This window comes from Sphaerodactylus townsendi, linkage group LG03, assembly GCF_021028975.2.
Source record: "Sphaerodactylus townsendi isolate TG3544 linkage group LG03, MPM_Stown_v2.3, whole genome shotgun sequence".
NCBI lineage: Eukaryota > Metazoa > Chordata > Lepidosauria > Squamata > Sphaerodactylidae > Sphaerodactylus > Sphaerodactylus townsendi.
In genome coordinates this window covers 134,594,105-134,616,290 of record NC_059427.1, presented here as the reverse complement: position 1 = coordinate 134,616,290, position 22,186 = coordinate 134,594,105, and the positions used below count along the sequence as shown (strand labels likewise).

The 22,186-nt window shown below is 42.4% G+C and overlaps 1 protein-coding gene across 1 annotated transcript in view; it reads left to right on the top strand.

Annotated features, from left to right (window-relative positions):
* RGS9 (regulator of G protein signaling 9) overlaps nt 1-21,951 on the top strand; it is an 84,508-nt gene extending 62,557 nt beyond the window's left edge. The window contains exons 17-19 of the mRNA XM_048487429.1: nt 2,473-2,587; nt 17,229-17,731; nt 21,720-21,951. Of these exons, the coding sequence (XP_048343386.1) occupies nt 2,473-2,587; nt 17,229-17,731; nt 21,720-21,861 (760 nt within the window). The 3' untranslated portion in view covers nt 21,862-21,951. The remainder of the gene's footprint in view (nt 1-2,472; nt 2,588-17,228; nt 17,732-21,719) is intronic.
* The last annotated feature ends 235 nt before the right edge of the window (nt 21,952-22,186 follow it).

Here is a 22,186-nt window from a genome sequence, read left to right as displayed (position 1 = left end):
TCAGTTTCACGTTGGAAAGGCTTGCAACTATAGAGGCAATACGGAGCAGCTGTGTGTGTGAGGATACAAACTTAAAAAGTAGTCTGCAGAAACTTAGAGCTGATGGAAAGTATCCTAACCTATGCTGGAGGGGCTCCAATTTAAGTGGCTCTTCTGTTGGAGGGTCAGCCTCCAACAGCTGGAGAAAGGCAGCTTAAGCTTGAAGGAAGGCTTCAGGCTTTTCTTACTGGAGGTGTAGGACAAAGGCCATTGAATACAAGAAAGCATCTGAGATTTTTTGCATGTTGAGGGCCTGGTTGTTCAGCTTCATTGGCAGGCAGATTAGTTCCATGGCATTCAGCAATTAGCATTAATGACAGCAGTCCCAGGCTGTTTGAAAGTTTGCTAGTTAGGTTTGAGTGCATTAGCACCTTAGAGACAAACAAGAGTTTCAGGGTATAAGTTTTCAAGAGTCAAAGCTCCCATTGTCAGACATGAGTAGAAATGGTGATCTTGGCGTCCTTTTATTCTAGTCAGAAAATAGGAGGGATGTTGTAAAGTATGTTTTAAAGGATGGAAAGGTACCATGCATATTGTAATCAGCTTGATCAGAGCAGAGACAAAATGTTCGGGGGCAGATAAAAATCCTATGTCTCTTTTCAGTCCAAGGAGCTCTTTGTTCTAAATTTGTGAATTAACTTGAGTTAAGCCATCTAGAATTGCAATCTCCCTTTGAAATTTCTTTGTTGGACGGCTGTGGCTCTAAGGTCAGCAATGGAATGATCTGGAAATGTTCCAGTTTTTGCATTTTGCAGGTTTGTAATGTTGAATTTATGTCCATTGATTCTTTTGTGCACAGACTGACCTGTTTGTCCGTTGTAGAAAGTGGAAGGGCAGTGCTGACGTTTGATGGCATAGATATAATTGGAAGATGATCAAGGGAATGATCCTGAGATGATAGGGCAGGTGCTGTGAGGCCCAGTTGTTGGGTTGCCAGAGCGGATGCAAGGACAGAGCTGGCCTATTTTGTTGCAGGCCATGGTTGCAGAGTCTATGTCCATGTTTGGAATGGTATTGCTGTGGGTAAGAAGTTGTTTAATATTAGGAGGCTGTCTATGGGCAAGAAAAGGAGTATCATAGGTTTTAGGTTGTTAATGTTGAACTGTTTGAGCTGACCTATATGTGACCCCCGGTGGTATTCTGTTTGGTTTATTGCAGGTTGTCCCTACAACCTTTTGTTGCAGGTTGTCCCTTGGAATCATTCAGGCTTTGTTGTTCTGTTTACTGACTACATCAGATGGGTATTGTAATTCCAAGAATATCTGTTGTAGATCCTGGAGGTTTGCTGAGGCTTTAGGAACACAGCTCTGTAGAATTAGTAATTATACTTTAAAAAGCGAGTTCATTTATTCCAGAGACATCAAGGTTATATTTGCACAATCAACAGCCAGGGATTACCTCATAATTGTTAGTTTCTCTCTGCCCAATTAAGAACTTCTGGAATGTTTCAACCCCAGCTAGTTGCTTGCTGGTTTGGCTAATGTTCAGGTCAGATTGTTCTTTATAAAACAGAGCATCCCATCAGAACCTCGTGTTTTTGGTGATCTGAGCACTTACAGCCGCTCTGTACTTTGCCTGTATGCTAATGTCTCTGTTGTCATTTTCTCCCCCCCCGACTTTTAATGACTTTGTTAAGAACCTTATGGTTATATTGAATCCAACTCTACTGCTAAAGAAGCAAGTTAATGCAGTTGCAAAAAAAAAAAAGTATTTCTTCTAACTCATCCTAGCCCCAAAGATAGCCTCTATGGCTGATCTGGTCACCTAATCCCCACAGTAACATTGAGATTAGACTACTGTAATTCACTGTACATTAGTCTCCTCTCAAAATCAATGCAGAAACACCAGTTGGTGCAGAATGACATGACTCTGCTATTATCAGGAGCTAGATGGAGCATTCAGATTACTCCCACCCTGCGGGCACTTCATTGGCTGCCCATCAGTTACACTGGTTTACACATTTGTAAGCATCCATTTGAACTCTTTTTGGGGATGCTATCCCAGTCAGATGTCTCAGGTCCACATACATTTTAAAGATCTATGAATACCCATGCATGTGTATCTTGTCCACAAGTCACACTGAGGCAAGTAATACTACTGTAATGGTGACTGGGTAGCAAATACACTTGCTGTGTAAAATTTGGAAATGTATTTGAAAGAGAGGCAAGTCAAAAATCCAATCCTTAGCAGAAGCTGCTGTCTCCCCTCCAGGTTAATTCACCTTCTGATTCATCTGTGATCATTAAAAAATTAATGAGTGCAGGGGATGTTACCCTAGGACAGTTGCATTTGTAAATAGGTGGTAAGGCACAATGCTGCTTTGCTATTTCTCAGTGTCTTGCTACTGTGTCGGCCTCAGATTCACATGCTATTCACTGCCATCCACATTAACCTGCATGCTCTCTCTCTCTTCCTCCCTCTGTTTCTCTTTAGCTCTAATCTATTTGGTCGCAAACAACTCCGCTCTAGCCTCAGCCCTGTCATCCTCAGGCAACTGGAAGAAGAAGAAAGGCTGAAGGAAGCAGCACTCTATGTGGATATCACTCAGGTTCTGAGCAAGCTGGACCGTAGGCAGCAGGCCCAATAGGGTCCAGAGCCTGTAAATCACATGGCAGGGGAAAAGGCCAAGCAGTTATGTGATGATGGCAGGATTTAGGTTGCATTTTCCCATCCTACCTGCAGGTGGCAGTAGTATTTCATTATTAGTGATCCATTTCTCTCTTCCCCCCCCCCCCCCCCCCCGTATCTTGTTACCATGGCATCCACAGTAGTGTCACTTTATAACTGATTGCTGATAGAATCTGAGATAGCAGAAGAGTTGCATTGTGAGCCTTGGAGTGACTTTCCTATATCAAATAGGCTCATTTTCCAAGCTAAAGAAACGGTGTTTTCTATAAACTGCCTGAAACGTCCTTTCCAGAACAAAACTTCAAAAATCTAGATACCATGGGAACTGGCTCCTTCGTCTCTCACTGCCTGCAAGTGATGGAGGGAGAAAGCTGAAAAAATATTACTGTGAGGTTGAAGGCAGAACTGAATCTATTTTCCTGTTATAGCGTCTCCCCATTGCCAAGAGGGCTTTTTTTTTTGAGTCAAAGGACTGTAATAATATTCAGAAACAAAAGAGGAAGGATAGGGGGGATTCCTACATAGAAGTGAGCACTTTGTTCAGATTCGTTACTAATTAATTTTCTATAATCACCTTGTCATACCTGCATGTAGGCTAGACAAAGGACAGACCCTCACCCCCCCACCCTGGCTGCTTTTTAATGTATTCTTCTGTGTGGTGTAGGGATTCTAAGCAGTTGTAGTGATTGTTAAGAGGTTGCAGTTTTTAGTCCTAACATGGAGTACATGAGTATATCTTATGTATGTGATATAAATCTGAAAATTTCTAAGAAATCTAGTGCTCAGCTCTCTGTTTATCTGTGCAAGGTTTGCATATCTGTAGGGGTTTGGCTTAGTTGCGTAGAGGATTGCCAGTTTTAGCTACTTGTTGCCATATCCTATTACTTGGGGCTGCAGCAACAAAATAAAGCAGGAGCCCAGTGACATCTTAAAAGATGAACAAGGATTCAATGGGATAAGTCGGAATAAAATTTATAACTGTTCAAGGTGACACTAATCTCCTGTTTTAATTTAGGGCAACAAGAACTCTTACTTGTCATAATAGCCCATTACCCGGTCTCTCAGCTTCTTTCCACTAATTTACAATTATTCTAAATTTCCATCAAGCATGTGATACCAGTTGTGGGCAATTATAATCTGTCCCAGGAAAAGATGTTAGAAAGGTTGTATATTCCTCTGCCACAGAACTCAACACGCCTCGGTTGTAAAAAGCTCTGCCTGGGTCCTAATGCCTGCCTAGACCTGCTCCCCTCTTCCGTAAAAATACATTTTGGCATTCGGAATGTTCTTGTATCAAAATACCATGTTCAGTAATGCACAAAATAATGATTTTGACAAAGGCAGCCTGTAAAAATGAATGATAATTCTCATATTCACCCGGGACTATATTCTAATGCGGAAGCAATGTTCTCCACCGCTGCACCTCAAAAGACCGTACTAACATCTTTTTTCTGAGACAGAGTATAAAAGGGTAAAGAGCTTCTGTGGCAGTTACTGAGCATTTTCAGTATTGTTTGGTCACAAAATCTAACTGATTTTGGCACTACACTAGCTGCCTCTTATTTTAAAGGGGATGCTATGAGTCTTGAATAATCATGTGGTTTTTCATTAAAGCATATGTTGATAAATGGAGGACATCCACTCCTACTGCAAATAGACACTTGGCTTTCATTGTGAAATCACTTTCCCAAAGGTAGCTTCAAGAGGGTGTGAGGAAATCTGGAGTCAGGATTGGGAATGAATTTCTTTACTATTCTTGCACAGCTATCTGAGGGCCTCTGTTCATCGCCATTTATGATGGTTGCAGTAAGCAGCCAAGCCTGCTTATTCTTTAGGATGCTTCCAGCCCATGGCAAACCAGTTGTGTGCACTGTGTGCGTTTGTCACACAGTTTGTCCCAGGCTACAAACAACACAAGTAGGCTCTTCCCATGTCACTATAAAATGATGGTGAAAAGAGGCATTAAATGTACATCTGATAGGAAAAGCAATCACAACATGGAAATGGACGACCTTGGTAGCAGACAGGAATGGCCTGGGCACGCAGGTTGAAATGCAGAATATGGATTTCTTTCCCTTCATCCTTGGCCTGTAGGTGTGAGAAATATCCTTATATTCTGTCTAGTATCAAAGTTTGTAAACATTAGTTGGAGATCCAGAGCTAGGTTTTGGTACGCCAGGCAGGCACACTTGCAATAAGTAGGAAAGTCTGCTGACTAGAATGGATAGCCCACATTCCTGCTTTGTATGTGGACTGATGCCTGTTGCTGATGCTGAACCCTGGAGATTGGTAGTGCTGAAACAAATGGAAGTTCATGTCTCTCATCATTTCTGGATTGATAAGCATCTAAAACATTGCAGAGGTCAATCAAGTGGCATCAGAGGTCATGCATTTTCTGCAGGATCCCAACAGCCCACCTGTTTCTTCCCTAGACTAGCTCAGTTCTACAGCTTCCATCTCTGTGACTTGATCCATCCTTGTTTGGGTTTATTTGCATTGTTTCCACATCATTACCATTTTATCATTTTTCTACACAAAGCAGTGTGAATAATTGTGATAATCTCACTGTCCTATCATAGCCAGGAAGACCACAGGAAAATATTAAAAATCAAACCATAAATTGGTCCAGGCACTATTTCTGTAACGACAAAGGCAAGAGTAGTGCAGAAATTGTGCTATCATTTTAAACTCATCTTCCACAAGCAGGCCTATATGAATGTCTCCAGTCTGAAAATGTTATTACAGAGATTAGTTCAATAAGAGAGAGACACACACACATCATCTTGTTCTGCTTTTATCAAGACCAGTGTTGGAACAGAATGGGATTAACTCAAAAGCAGTGGTTTTCAAACTCTCCCTTGGAAGTTTTTAAGGTTTTCTTAACTGGAAGATCAGTAATTATTTATTTTTATTTGATTAATACCCTGTTCTTTCCTTGCAAAGCCAAGATCGGGGTGGCTTCCAACAATAATGGCAGATTGGTTTACCTGAAAGAGAGCATTTCCTGTACCACAGGTCTGTCCTTCTATGAAGTAGTAGAATGTTGTTGGACATGTGCTCTTAATTCACGCACAATGTCTATAACAGGCCTAGCCAGCAGCCTGCATGAAGTGTGATTGCCTTCTAGAACATATCCTAGAATTCTTTACTACATATTACAAGACCATGCAGAAAAAGTTCCCTTGGAAGGCAATTTGAAAATCACTGGGTTAAAAGGTACAACATAACAGAAACCATGTATTGGCCTCAAATATCAAATAGTTCCAGGTAAAAAATTACCAATAAGTTGTATAGTCTCATTACTTTTAGCTTCTGTTAAATGCCCAACATGAATTGGACTTCACCCCTGGTTAATGAAGAAGCCATGGTGTGCTGTCTTTTTGTCTGTTTTTCTCACCCAGATTTGTCACATTTTTTTCTTTCATTTATTTCTTCAGGTTAAATAAAGCTAGAAAGTGAAAAGATCATTGTGCTTTCCTGTCATGTCTTTGCTCCTTTATGTGTTCAATTTTGTTTTCATGTGGTTGACTTTTTCACTGTAGTTCAAACCGTTTTTCTTTGTTAAAATACTATTAAAATATATATGTGGAAGACTCATGTACACCCCACTCTTCTCCTGAATGGAACCCCAAGCAACCTAAAGCAGTTGCCCCCTATCCTCCATTCTGTCCTCACAACAATGCCGTGAGGTAAGTTAGACTGTGTGAAAAAAAGTGACTGGCCTAAGGTTATCCCGAGAGCAGCCATGGCAGAGTGAGGAATCGGTCTTGAGTCTCCCAGGTCCTTGTCAAACACTCCAACCATTATACCATGCTGATGAGGCATTCTTGAAAAAGCCCAGTTTGTTTTAATAGAGTTGTAACCAGTTTAAATATCTCAATGACAGGGTGTTGACTTTTAGGAAAATAGTTAATGTGGTATAATTAGGTCCTTTCTTGCACAGCAATAACAGGGTTCAGTAGTTTTAAAGCGCTCCTTATGTATACCCAGAGCATACACCAGCTGATGCTTTTGCATCCTTAGAAGTCAGGACTGTTGAGTTCCGTAAAAGTATAGGCTTGCTTATTGATTGATTGATTGATTGATTGATTGATTGTTTCAATTTCTATACCGCCCGATCCCCGAAGGGCTCCTATAGGTTTCCTGCAGGGAAGTAATTTTTTTTCCACTGTCAATTGATTTTTCTAGAATACTCACCCTATGATCATGTGACAGGAATTCAAAATTGCTGAGTGTATAGTTATGTTTACTGTAGGATTTGTAATGAACTTATAGAACAAAAGAGTCACTTGGATCTAGGGCATAAATAAAGCTGTGCATTTGTTCAAAAATTCTTAGACACAAGACTGACGGGTAATCAAATGAAGTATGACTTGATGCAGGATATAATTAATGTAACTGTTCAGAGTCATGAAATATGGTGGCCAGTAAACTTAGACAATGGATCTCAGAAACACTTCAAGGAAACCACTCTCTTGCTTCCAGAGGTGTAGCTCCAAGGAGGCGGGGGTGCAGGGAGTACGACACACCGGGCGCGCGCCCCTGTGGGGATGTGGTGAGGGCGTTCCAGGGGCGTTCCAGGGCGGGACGGGGTGGAGGATGCAGCAGTGCATTGGGTGCGTTACCCCCTTGCTACACCCCAGACTGAATTTCTCTTTGTTTCAATCAAATTGGGTACAAAAGGTTTCAAGACATCAGTCAGCCAGTCATTGTTTTAATAGGCCATTACAGTATAAAAACAAAACACACACATATATGCATGTATAGAAACATTTCTATATATGTTGCCACTAAAATCTTAGAGAAAGAAAAAAATTGTATGCAAATATAAAACAATAAAGCAAACAATGTATAGAGGAAATTGCCCTCCAAAGCTGTTAAGGAAGACTTATCAGTAGATGCCTCAGAGATTTTCTTTGTATAGTACACTAAACCTTAGGGAGGGCAGAGCAAAATGGAAGTAAAGTCTACTTTCTAAGGGTTTCAGCTTAGTTGTTGCATCAGTTCTAAGCACCAGTGAACCTACAGAGAATGTTTGTAAGGTGGCAAGGTTGTCATCTCCTTCCACACTTAACAGGAGTTACAAGACAATTTCACTTCTGCATGTCGTTTAGCAATTGCATGCTGCAACAGGTGGTTTAAATTCATACAAGAAGTTAAGACAAACCAAGCTCTGATTAGATAATACATTAAATTACATTTTAATGTGTGATCCAGAACTTACCTTAAAAATTGTGTGCAAATTGGCTCCCAAGTAGATAGGCCAATAGAGATTTCATCAGCCCCTCTCTTCCACCCTGCATGCTTTCACTAGCAGAAATGGGCCATGGGGAGAGGGCTGTTTGTCTTACTCCTGACAGTAAGATAAACAACCTCCCCCATCCCTTTTGTAGTACAGAAATCACATAGAGTGGAACGGGGCAGTGGCGACAAAGTTCCTTTGGCTGCCATATTGGCTCAGAACCCAATCATCTGTCAGTGCAATATATGATAGAACAAATTGAAACATTTGGATCTTTTCAGGATATAAAAATCAATAGGAGAAAGATTAAATGATTCTAAAACTTTTATTGATGCAGGAAGAAGATATTAGGATTACAGAATGTGTAGTAACATCAAATCCAATTAAATATTTGGGAATAAACCTGACCAGACAAAATGATCCATTATTTAAAAACAATTATAAATGTGAATGAAGATACAAAAAGACCTGCTGAGATGGTCTAAACTAAAAATTTCATTGCTAGAAAGGATTTCCACAACAAAAACAAATGCATTTCCAAAATTAAATAATCCAGATGTTACCAATCTATATACAAAAACACCCATTGAAAGAAATGCAGAAAAAGATAAATAAGTTCATGTGGAATGGCAAGAAGCCAAGAATCAAATTTAAAATTTTACAAGATGAACAAAGGAGAGAAAGTCTACAGTACCTAATATTAAATTATATTACCAAGCAGCTGGTCTGGTTTAGATTGTGGATTGGATTAACGATCCAGATCAAACAGTAATAAAATTAGAAACGGCAGATTTGGAATTAGTCAACAAGTATAATGCAAAATGGAAGTCATCTAATTAGAGATGGACTACTAATAATTTGGGAATCTAACTGGAAAATAATTAGTTCACCAATACTCCCATTAATGTCTTTCATAGAGCCATGCTATGGTAAGAATGTGAGAAAAAAAATAACAATTTTAAAACATGGAGATATGATAAACTTTCAAGGAGAAATTACATTTTGGGAAAGGATGAAGGGTAAAGGCAAAAGAGTACAATGGCTATTAGAATCTCAACTCGTTACAAGATTTTAAAAGGTCACTCATACAGTAAGAGGTGTAATAAGGGAGCTGATGGAATTTGAAAAGGTAATAATGCCACAAAATATCTATTAGGATGAATTTATCAGCTATTATTTCAATTTGACACAGAAACAGAAAAAGTTAAAACATGTATGGTCAAAAGGATGCAAAATGTGAGGGGAGAAATATCTCTCCAATAATGAGAAACCTTGTGAAACAAAGATAAAAAAATATACAACCAGTCAAACATTAAGAGAAAATTGGTACAAGATGTTTTATCAGTGGTACTTTAATCCAAAGGAAATCAAGAAGCTGGACAAGAACGATAAAGGAAATCCTGGAAATGTAAAGAATTGAATGGCACTCTTTATTATACGTGGTGGATGTGCAAAAAGACAAAAAAATTGAAATGCATGATGTAAAACAGAAAATTTAAAAAAACCTAAATTTGCTATGGAAGCTATTAAACATTCTGCCCCTCCCCCAAAAATTCCAATCTTAGAAGAATCGTTTAGAAACATGGTGGCCAGAGTTGCATGAAAACAGAAATCAGAAGACTGTCCAAACTGAGAGCACTGAGAAAGCAAACTAGCTGAATATGCAGTAATAGCAAAACTAACAAACTAAGGCCGTTTCCGCACGAAGGCGGAAACGGCCGGGTCGGCGTTCATGACGCCAACCCAACGACGCTGGGACCATCCGCAAGGACGGTCCTGGGAACAGCCGGGCAGCCGGCGCCATGGAGCGCCGGCGCCCGGCCGACCCGGCATGTCCCCGGGCCTCCGGCGCGTCGCCGAGGCCTGGGGATCATAAGCGCCGCCAAGAGGGTAAGGCGCTATACTCCAGGCCGGGCAGAATGTCCCCAGGCTGGCGGCCTGGCGGCTTTCCGAAATATGCCAGGTAAGGGGAGAAGCGGTGTGAAGCCGCTCGCGGTTAAACTTCGGCAGCGGCTTCACGCGGCGGCGTTTCCCCAAAAAGATACTGGAAACACTCTGGGGAAATGCGGCTTCAGGTCGGGAGAGCGGCCTTTGCGCTTTCGTTGCAGCTATGCGCTTTAATGCTGTTTTAGCGGCCTGGACATGGCGTTTTTACCGTCTCCAGGTCGCCATTCATTGCCCGTGCGGAAACGGCCTATGTGAATAAAGACCAACTGAAGAATTTCAAGATAAATGGAAAGCGTTTTACTCATATTATTCCTAAAAAATGGGGAGCAGAAAAAGAGATTGTTGAAATGATATCTATAAATTTAATAATTCTCTTAATTCGTTGTATTGAAAAGGCAGATGGATAGATGATAATATGTGGATAGATGATATGTGAAATTAATTTTCAATATTAGGGAAGCATTTTTAGAAATTTATAATAGTAATCAACACTGCAATTTTTTCTTGTCTATTCATTCAAAATTACAATTCATCTTATTGTTTAACATCATTGTTTGTCAGATACTGCATGGAGTATCTTAAGAGTTATGCTAAAATTATTACGCTAATCATTAATTAATGTGCATCACTGCACCACTATTTACTGTTCATAACTGCTAGTTATTTATTGTCTAATGTTCATTATATCATTGTTTATTATAGTATATGTATATATTTTCTCTCTCTTTTGGTCTTTTGATATGGTTTTTAACTTTTTTCTTTTTCTTATATTTATAAAAAATAAAATCTTATTAAAAAGTCAATCTGCCCCACCGCACCTCACTATTTTTAAGATGAGAGCTGGATCTCATATAAAATGCAAGTTGAACTGGCCATTCCCAACTCAAGTTTAATGCATTGTCTAATCAGTCCTTCTGTTTTCTATTTCCTACCAGTGGTGTATGGTGTTTTAATACCTTCCTTTCCTATCTACCATACAGGAACTCTAGGGAAAGGAAAGTTGGACTTCCAATGAAGTTTAGTACCAGATCAGTAGGAAAAATGTTCCCAGAGGAATAGGCTCCAACCAAGGAGTGGCCAACACTCACATTTATGCATGGCTGTAGGAGTCTAGTGCAGGTGTTTTCTGGCCATTCCTGAAGAGCATTCAGTGTTCAATATTGCAATTTATCTTACAGAATTCATATTACAATTTATCTTAGCACATTGATTGTTTCAGTCAACTGTCTCCAAATTCTGAGCGGGTCTTCTCTGATAGAGGATAAAGAACAGTTTGGCCTTGCCTTCTGAGTAACGAGAATTAACCCTTCCTTGCACTATTGTCTTCGTACTAAACAGAGAAGAGTTCAAAACAAGTCCAACTTTTCTTCCAAACATATTACCTATGATAGCTAAGAATGGTACCATCATGTTTAGAGGCATTATTCACCAGATGCAGGGAGCAAACAAAAGAAATGGCTGTCTGTCAACATCATGACTTGATTCATTGTTTTCCAGACTTCTGTGGTTGTCTGCAATAGAAGACAATGCTGGACTAAATTACACTTGCAATAGTTCTACCTCGTTTTTGCTCTGGTTCTGTAACTAAACTGAAGCAGGTTTTGTTTTTGTTTTTTGAGTACCCACAGGTGCCCTCTCTTAACTGGTTACTTTCCATGTTTTCCCTTGCTTTGTTTTCCCTTTCCCAAATCTGTGAAGATAGATTCAGGTGGGCAGCCTGTATTTGGTTTGAAGCAGCACAATAATAATTTGAGTTCAGTGCTTTTCCTTTTAAGAGTTTTGTTCTGGGTATAAGCTCTTGTGTGCAGGCACATGAAAACTTATATCAAGAATAAAACTTTGTTGGTCTGAAAGGTGCCACTGGACTCAAACATTTTCCCCTCAAATCTGGTTTGGCTTGAACTTTTGGGAAAGATAGCAGTCAAATTGTCTTTGCATGGTGTGTGGATAAGAAAGTACACATTTTTGCATACCACTCCTTCTATATCAACATCACTATCCTTTCCTCAGTCCCTTTTGTTTGCCATTCCACTTCAAGCCACTGGAGGGCTTTTTGTTTTTTTTTTCAAATTAATAATGGACTATAGTTAAATTACTGTGGTAACTTGACACATCACTATAGCTTAATCAGTATGTCAATATGTAGAAATTACTTCGATTATTTTTTAAGCCCCTGAAAAGCTGTCCAGTAGTGCGGGAAGGCAGAATAGCTGTGCAGGAGGCCTGTAGAAAGGAAAATGTAGTGAAAACTACCATGTAGATCAGTGATGGCGAACCTATGGCACGGGTGCCAGAGGTGGCACGCTGAGCCTCTCTGTGGCTTGCGTGCACTGGGAAGTTCATAATGTGCAATGGGTGGAAAATCACCCTGGCCAATAACACCACATCCTAGGCTGGCCTTGGCCACTGGAGCCTGCACGTCGCGGCAGGCTTTGTGATGAGCAGGGAGGACTCAGGGATGCAAGCCGGGCCTAGTGCCTGTCTTCGGATGGCTGCTGCCGAGGGAGGGGCACAGAGAGGAGGCAAGAGAGATGCTAGAGAGGCACAGAGCTGATGCATGTGGGACTTGTAAGGAGGCTAGGAGCAGGCTGGCCCTCTTTCGGCCCTGGAAAGCTGGTGGGAGATGGAGGAAGAGGAGCCAACCTTTTTCTAAATAAAACCTCCAGTATTCACAGGTTAAGTTGCCGGTGTGCAATTGGCTGCTTCGATAAATAAGTGGGTTTTGGGTTGCAATTTGGGCACTTGGTCTCAAAAAGGTTCGCCATCACTGATGTAGATGCTTCATTGTACTGCAAAAACAGTGCATTAGCAGTGGCAGGGGAAGGGACACAGAAAGTCATCATCAAAAAAATAATCACCATAAGAATACAGCCTTGGTCTGCTCCAGCAAAGCCACACTTGTGTTCTTGAGAACATCAAAGCAAACTGTAAAGGGTATTTCTATAGTGACTGGCTGACAGAGTGATAGATTCAAATGTAAACTAATATATTTTGTGGTCTATATTCATTGATGAGCTGGAGTTTCACATGCTCAAGAATGAGATCTCAATACCCTATTGGAATGCTCTTTTTTTAAAAAGAGTTGCCTTAGAGGAATAGGATTGCAGCAGAGGCGTACCTAGGGAAGATGAAGCCCAGGGCAAAATCTGAGTTTTAAGTCCCCCCCACGCCCAGGTCTACCACCTGAAGTTGGCGGCGGCCCCCAGGTCTACCATCCGGAGCCAGTGAGTGTGGCTCGGGCTCAGCACCCCCCCACGTGATTAGATGGTGTGCGCCAAGGGGCATGTGATACCTCATGTCCCTGTGGGCAGTACGCCTCTGGATTGCAGGCAATGTGATAACGGGCAGCCAGGACCAGACACAAACATCTGGGTGTGCAGTATGTTCAGTTTCACCCTAAAAAAATAGGGGCAGAAGCATCTTGGGAAACATATATTTTATGTATAGATACATGGGCAATAGCAGTCATGTCCACAGGCTTGTGCCAGATGAATGCTGTGTTAAACAACATGTGAATATGTTAGAAACTGTAAGGAAAGAATTGAGAAGGAACCAGGGCTTTTAGGCAGCCCTTACATAAATCCACAGTGTGCCTATGTTTCAGATTATTCAGTTCTAGTTTCCTCTTGTAAAAATGACTTATCCATAGAGGGAGATGTTTTAGGGATGACCTACTTTCAAACTGATCAGAAATCTCAATCAACTTGGGGAGAGGAGATTTTTTTTTTAAAGTAGGGCTGCCCACTAAAAAGTCATATTGTGGATTAATGTTAAAAGCAGATTATTAGTCTACTAACAGCCACATCCAAAGGGTTGGGTGGGCACCCAGACGGGGCACCACTACCGCACTGCACCGTCATTCCCAAAAGGCTTTCCAAAAGAGTAAGGAGGCAAAGCCTCCCTGATGCCAAAAAGTCCCCATTGGGCTTAATGGATTTATGCCACCAAAGGGGTAGCATAAGGACAATGGCTGGGTGGAAGCTGACTAGTTGTGGAGCTCCTCGCACAGAAGCCTAGTGTCCCTAGATCTGCACCAGCAGTACAGCCACCAGCGGGGTGCAGGGACGCTAGCATGACATTCAATTGCCATGGTCTCCGCTGCCATGGAGGGCTGCAGTGGCTTGCCCACCAGTGGATCAGTGCTCCTCACTGAGGACAAATGTCCCAGGGAGGGTGCGTGTAAATCCCACCCGGCATGACCTTGCACTGCTCCCAACGGTGGATTAGGCCCTCCCTTTTGGATGGGGCTGTAAAGTAGCTATTTCCCAAATGTTATTGTAGAGTGACGATTTCTTAAAACAATGCCAGAGTGACAGTTTTAAAGGCGAAACACAATCACCGCCTGTAAGAAAATGTCACTTTTACAAGTACCACTTCGAAAGTATACTCCAAACAGAAACAGCACCACAACTATACTGTCAAATCTTAGCCCCACTAATTAATTTGTATTTTTATTTAAAGTATTTGTATTCTGGGTTCTTAATCACAGCAGACAAATTATTATAAAATATGCTAAAAACAATGCCTTAATTATTAAAACTAACAGCATAACCTAACAGTGATTCTTCTACTATCAGAGGCAGTCACCAAACCATAAAAGCAGTAAAAATGGTAATTAAATTATAAGAGGCAAGCAAAAACACCATTTTAAAAAAAGTAGAAAGCAATGTGGAATTAGAGCAACACAGCTCACGGGAAAAAATCTCAACAACCCAAATCAAACAAAGAGCCGCAACAAACAAATGCAATTTTTTAGTGACCCGGCAGAGGCTTAGGAAAAATAAAACTTGTCATCACCTGGCACCTTGGACATCTGGGAAGAGACAGATGCATATATGCCGATTAGGGAATTTCTATAGATTAAAATGGTAGAACGCATAAAAGCTCCGAACATCAGCAGTCTGATTCCATTGATCCCATGTGTACGAAGTCGCACTTGCAGGATAATTGTTATGCATTCTATGTTGGGCAACTCTTGAAGACAACCTGTAAATTGCAGCTATGTAGGTACTTAGCTTCTTCAAGTTCATGACCTGGAGCCCCATATGTTAGGGGACCTGATCCGTCCCATTTCTTGCATACCAACTACAGTCTTCACGATTCTACCTTCTGGCTGTTCTCCTATCTAGGGTGGCCCACCTGGCATCAACCAGAGCCTAGGCCTCTTCCATCATAGCTCCCACTCCATGAAATTGGATCCCTGAAGAGGTGCAGGGAGCCCCTTCCTGGAATTCTTCAGGAGTCACAGCAAGTTGTGGTTGTTTGCCAGAGCTTTTGTTGGGGCATGTTTACAGCAGGGAGGGTAGCAGGGGGGAGGGGAGTATTTGAGTTCTTTTTGTTTTATTTGGTTTTAAATGGTAATGTTTTAACTGTTACCTGTAAGCCACCTTGAGCCAAGGAGGTGTACAATAGTTATGTAATAAATAAATAAATAAATAAATAGTTAAATAATAAATAAATGAATAACTTGATCCTAAGAGCTGAATGTCACAGTTCAGCTTTGTGTAGGAGATGGAGGAGTAACGACAGTCTTGAGCCAACAACAGTGCATCCAAATTTTATCAACATTTACAGAGATGATGGAAAAACTCAATCCAATTAATTGTTGCGGTAGTACTAGTAGATTCCTCCATGCTATGCAAAAGGGGAAGGTACACAACCAAAGTGAAAAGAAGAAAACTTGTACCAACCCGGGCTACAATAATTGCTTCAAAATTTTTGTCTCCCACTGGAGTAGCAATTTACTTATAAGTAACCAAAATAATTCGCATGTAAATTGTAATTCTTTGTAACAAGTTTTTATTTTGTTTCCTTCCAGAACAGCCTTGAAGTATAACGAGGCCAGTTACTTATTTATAATCTGGCTAGCTGTTATCTTTGTGTTAAGATTATACTGCTGTGCTGTTCTAAACTGTATACAAAAAGTTTTTTCATTACTCCGGTGGGAGAGATGTAATAATTTTTCCAAAACATCTTGTATAGCTGTATTATGTAAAATTATTTGGTTACTTATAAGTAGGTACTACTCAAGTGGGAGACACTCAAATTTTGGTAATTTATTGTAGCCTGGTTGGTACAAGTTTTCTTCTTGTCACTTTGGTAGTACTAGTAGAAGCAGCAAAAGTAGTAGAGAATCCCTCCTAGCATATACCTATCCCCTTTATAGGCACACTGCACTATCCAGTCATTCACCCATGAACCTCTCCATCCATCCTTCCAGTATATACTGCTCACACATGATGATGATGATGATGATGATGGTAAATTTCACAGCAGCCAGATCTTTAGCTGGTTGTTGGCCTTCATTACAATTCGAGCCTCACCCAGAGGCCTAGGAAGTTGTAATGTATCGGGCGTAATGATAGGTGGTGGATCCCAGCAAGGGCTGCCTTCTGAATTTGACCGATGTTAATTTTGTCAATTCGAAGATGTTTCAAGTGCTGCCCTAGTGTTTTTGGGATGGTGCCCAGCGTGCCAGTTACCACTGGGACAACCTCAGTTGGTTTGTGCCATAGATGCTGAAGCTCGATTTTCAAATCATGGTATCTAGTGACCTTCTCATGTTCTTTTTCAATGACCCTGCTGTCACCTTCTCATCATCATCATCATCATCATCATCATCATCATCATCATCATCATCATCATCATCATCATCATCATCATCATCATCATCATCATCATCATCATCATCATCATCATCATCTGATTTAATAAACCGCTCTCCCCCAAAGGGCTCATGTGGCAGTTTCATCCTGAAATACCTCTTCCTGTTATCAGGGGTAACAAATTGCAATGTAAATAGATTACGTCATTCACCATCTTACATGTTTTGGACATTTGTTCTGCATGCAGAAAATCCCAGGTTCAGCACACCAGCATCTTCAATTCATAGGGTAGTCCATGCTGTGGGCAACCTCTGCCTGAAAGCCCGGAGAGCCACTGCAAGTCAGAACAGACAAAAGTAACCTTGACCTACCAAGCATCAGACTCAGCATTACGCAGCTTCACATGTTCCTGGAACTGCACTCAGTTTTGTATTTTGCTTTAAAAAAAAATCATGACATGGATATTTGCTTGAAAGTCATGTACTCAGCCCTATCATTGTACAGTGAACTTAAACCTCTTTTGAGACTGTATTAGATTGTTACTGAGATTGCACTTTCATAGTGGAGAGCAGTAAGCTGAACGATCTGTATTGGGACCAGCACTTTTTTTTTTTGGAAGTGGAGAGAAGCCCTATATTGGAATAGACAGATGCAAATAGTGAGATGGACCAAAGGGAGGAAGTAGTTTTGCGCTTGGGCCCTAGAGCTTTTTAAGAATTCCATGCAATTTCCCTGTGCTGTAAACATTCTTTTTCTCTTTCCTGCAGCTATGCCAGTTTACTGCTCCAGTTCCCCACCTGGCTGTTTACAGTGGTATTCCTGATCACCCAACTCCTTCCAGTCCTTTTCCTCCCTCCTGCCATGCCCTGAGCAAGCGTCCTCTTCAATGTCCTGAACACATTACTCTGCCAAACAGCCCCAGTTGCCCCTCTCCCATTAGAGTAGCCTTAGAAAACACTTTGCCTGTGGATAAGAACTGGGAGATCAGTGGCACCAGCTCTAACCCCTTTCCTTCTGTTACTGAAAGCACCAAGATCTCCATGGATTGGGAATCAGGTACCTGCTCCCTGGAACCAGCGAGTTCTGATACCAGGCTGCCCCCGAAGTCCTGGGTGAACTCGTCCCTCGGCAGGTTCTTGAAACGGGGATGTTTGAACTCACCAGTTTTTGGCACACTATCCCCCAAGTGCTCTGCAGTGACTCATGGGAAAGTGCAGCCATTAGATGATCTGAACCAAGAACTGCAACAAAAGAACAAAAAGGTGTCCAAGTAAGTACCTCTTTATCCCTTTGCCTTTGCCTCGTAACTAGCTAATTTTGAATTCAAAGTTGGAAACATTTCTTATAGGGATGTGCATTTTTCAGATTTTGGAAAAATCTGGAAAAACCAGTTCCCATACCAGTATGTTTATTTGTGTGTTTGTGTGTTCCTTTTTTCAAATATTCAATAACTTTTAGGTCCATTAAACCCTATGGAAAACCTTTGTGGGGTCTCTGCCCACTCCTGTTTTTTTAAGGTAGAGTCACCAAATATACAATGTAGTTGAAGGGTTAGGGTTAGTCCTTACAAGAACTGCTCAGTTTAGTGAAGACTGGGTCATGGGGTCCAATTTCTGGGGCACCAAACAAGGGTGTCCCATTTGCCAATGTTTCCAATGGAGGAAAATTTGGGGGCCCATAAAATGGGATCCCCTTACTCAATCTTTACCAAACTTGGAGGTTCTTATAAGGAGAGGTACTAGTGATGAATTGAACTAAGAATTCCCATCAGCTCTCTACCAGCACAACTCTGGCCATGCTGACAGAGGTGGCTGATGGGAATTGGTAGTTCCTGAACACCTGGTGCAGGCCCCCACCCCATCTAGAAGAAGAGTTTGGATTTACGGCATCTCTTCTCCTGCAGGAGACTCAAAGGGGCTTATAATCTCCTTGCCCTTCCCCCCTCACAACAAACATCCTGTGAGGTGGGTGGGGCTGAGAGAGCTCCGGAAAGCTGTGCCTAGTCCAGGGGTGGGCAATTATTTTTTCCATGGGGCCGCATAAGAAACAGAAAATATTGTGGAGGGCCGGGCCATAAGCGCCGAGGTGGTTTTGAAAGCCTACAGAAGCCGGCAGCCAAGGCAACCGGCTTCTGTGGGGCTTTCAAGGCACCAGCGCTATCAGTAGAAGTGCGAGGCGCAGAAAGTCTTCCGCCAGAAGCCGGCAGCCAAGGCAACCAGCTTCATGCGGGGCTTTCTAAAGGCCTCACTCCCCAGCAAACCAGAGGCCGAGGTGGTTTTGAAAGCCCGCGCAGAAGCGGTCAGCCAAGGCAACCAGCTTCTGCGGGGCTTTCAAAGCCTGCGGCTCCCCAGCAAGCTTTCAAGGGGAGGCGAGGTGGTTTGAAGCCTCTGCAGAAGCCGGTAGCCAAGGCAACCCGGCTTCTGCGTGGGCTTCTAAAGACACCAGCTAACTAAGGCTGAAGCGCTGAAGCTTTTTTGAGAAGCCCTTGAAGCGGCGTAAAGGCAACCAGCTTCTGGCTGCAAGACAAAGGCTGTTTCCTCACTCCCCAACAGAGGTGTATCTATGCAAACTGGAGCCGGGGACAAAACCTGGAATTTAAGCCCCTCGGTATGGGCGGCCACCTTCCCCAATTACCGACCTCAAACAATGATTTTTTTTTGCACCACTGCCCCGAAACACCCCCACCCCAGCAAAACATACGCTGGCTCTCTCCCACCTAAGCTCTCTTTCCTAATTTTGTCCTTACACCAACCCTGTGAGGTAGGCTGGCCTGAGAAACAGCTCCAAGCCAGTGCAAGGGGAAATTAACTTTTAAGCATATAAATCTCTCACAAATCACCCCCATCTGAAGGTTTACCAAACAAATGCCAGCATCATCAGTTCTGTTGCTGCTGGGATCCCACCTCAGCTTCCCCTCTCCTGTGCCTATGGGAGCCAGTCTGCCGAGAAGGCTTGTGAGTAAGGGAGAATAAGGCACACTGGGTCAGAGGGAGGGGAGGCGGAGCGCCCCAGTCCTGCTCCTGGGAGCACAGTGGGATTTCTCCCCCGCCCCCTGGACACTCCAGGCCACCGTACAGAGTGGGCGGGGCTACAACAGGCACTGGCAACAGTCCCTGCCTCTTGCTAAGGCCTACTGAATCAGCTTGTGTGCAGGGACGTTTTGGCGCCCCCCACTTGGATGCGCCCGGGGACAAGAGGTACTGTCCCTAGGCAAAAACGCCTGTGCTCCCCAGCAAGGCAGGGGGGCCGGTCAGGGTCATCCGGCGGGCCAGATACGGCCCGCGGGCCATATAATGCCCAGGTCTGGCCTAGTCCAAGGTCACCCAGCTGGCATATGTCGGAGTGCACAGGCTAATCTGAATCCCCCAGATAAGCCTCCACAACTCAAGCGGCAGAGCTGGGAATCAAACCCGGTTCCTCCAGATCAGAGTGCACCTGCTCTTAGCCACTATGCCACTGCTGCTCTATGCTGTAAATTTGGTACCTCTATCTTAAAAAATAGCATGCCCCCAGAATGCCACAATTTTTTTCAACCAACTAACATAGGAGCCATTCTCTTTAACTTTTAAAAAGAATGGCTCCATATTACCCTACAATTATTCTTTCTGGGGCTCAAGGGGAGGGGAACTATTTTTCATTGTAGAGACACCAAATTCAGCTCCCCACGGTCGAGTGCCACAATAGACCTGAAAACTGGAAAAATTCTTTTTTTTTTTGCTTTGCCTTTTGGGCTCCATTAAAATGGTGCCTCTTTTTTCTCTTCAGAATATTCGAACACCCCCCCCCCCCCAATTTTTGATTTTAGAATACCCCACAATTTTGAGAACCTCCTAGAATAGCCATCCATTTTTCTTTGCCACATGGGGGAAGATATACATGTGTCTATAGTTTTTCTCCCATAGGGCAAGTAGCAGCTTCAGTGTGCATGATTTAAACTGGAGTGGAGGGAAATGGCAGGGAAAGGGTTAGAAACCCCTGCCTCTTCATCATAATTCTCCTTGTTTCAATGCCTGTTTTAAAGCCATTATAGCCTATAGGAGCCACATTCATCAATGCTGTCCACCATCAGCTCTGATTTGTACCACAAGTTTTCTTGCCTAGCACCATAGCGTCATAGCCAATTCCTCTCATAACTTTTACCATTTTGTTTAGTAAAAAATCTAATTAATCTAGGACGACACCACTCAATTCTCTAACATGTATGAAATCAGAATGGTTTCTGAATATATAAAAAACAACCTTTTAAAAAGGTTCCCACTTTATTTTCTACACATAGATGTTAAACTGAAAGCATGTATTGTGCCTTTAAAATGAAGCACTTTTAAAACAAGGAAGGATATTTCACACTAAGTAAATATGCAGGCCCTGAAGGTAAAAGAACCATCTTGCAAGTCCAGAACTGATCCTTATTTTTACAATGCAGCGGCAGCCCTGTTTTGAACTCTGACTTGCGTGGTCACTGAGACATTACTGACAACTGACAAGAGGGTCGCCAAATGCTATGTGTGACTCCACATAACTGAGACCCCACATACCTTCCAAGAGGGGAATTAGTAGAAAATATAATTCATCCTTCCCCCAACAGATGTTTCTCCACACCCACTATGTTGCCACTACGACTTTTGCCCGCTATGTGGTTTCAAATGTGGGTTTGTCCAGGGAGTTCCGATCACATGTTAGGAGGAGAAATAATTATGACTGCCAACCTGGCTCCTAAAAACACTTAAACAGTTTTTGTCATGAGGTGGTAGATTCATTGGAGGTTTTAACGTATCGGTAGGATATCAACTTGTTGGGGATATTATAGATGTAGTTGCTGCATTAGCAGGGTGTTGGACTATATGACCCTTGTGGTCCCTTTCAACTCTGAGATAAGGGCATGCATCCCCCATCCCCCTAGAATAACTGTTAAATGTCTGGGTGCCTTGTCTCTTATTGAATATGGCAATGATGTAGAAAAAAATTGTCCAGACTAGGCTGATCTCGGCTAGCCTGATCTTGTCAGATCTTGGAAGCTAAGCAGGGTCAGCCCTGTTTAATCCTTGGATAGGAGACCACCAAGGAAGTTCAGGATTGCTGTGCAGAGACAGGTGATGGCAAGGCAGTTGAGAACTAATAGGCTGGTGTACTGAAGAAAGCCACCTTTCAATGGCTTCCCAACAACAAGGCCAAACTCCTTGCCTTTTCTACTCTCTGTACTCTTCGAAGGCATTCTGGAAGTTATTCCATGTGTGATAAGTTTTCTTTTTGCACCACAGCTTCTTCCGGATAAAAGTAGACATTCCTTTGGAGAGCAAAGTCTACCCCATAGACTCTGATGAGGAAGAGGAGAACAACCACTGGGCTTCCAAGGAATCGGCAAAAGAAGTTATTTGTCCATGGGAGAACCAGACAGAGTAAAGGGATGAAAAGAAGAAATGAAGAGTTGGCTTTTATTCCCGGCTTTTCTTTAATTTTAAAGGAGTCTTAAAGTGGCTTACAATTGCCTTCCCTTTTCCTTCCCACAATAGACACCTTGTGAGGTAGGAAGGGCTGAGAGTGTTCTGAAACAGCTGTGACTACTTGATGGTCATCCAGCAAGCTTCTTGTGGAGGAGTGGAGGCTCAAACCCAGTTCTCCAGATTAGAGTCTACCACGTATAACTACTGAACCATGCTGGCTACTAACTACTTCACCAAGAAGAACCACAAGAAGGCTTGTAGAGTGTTCAGATGTGACATACTTA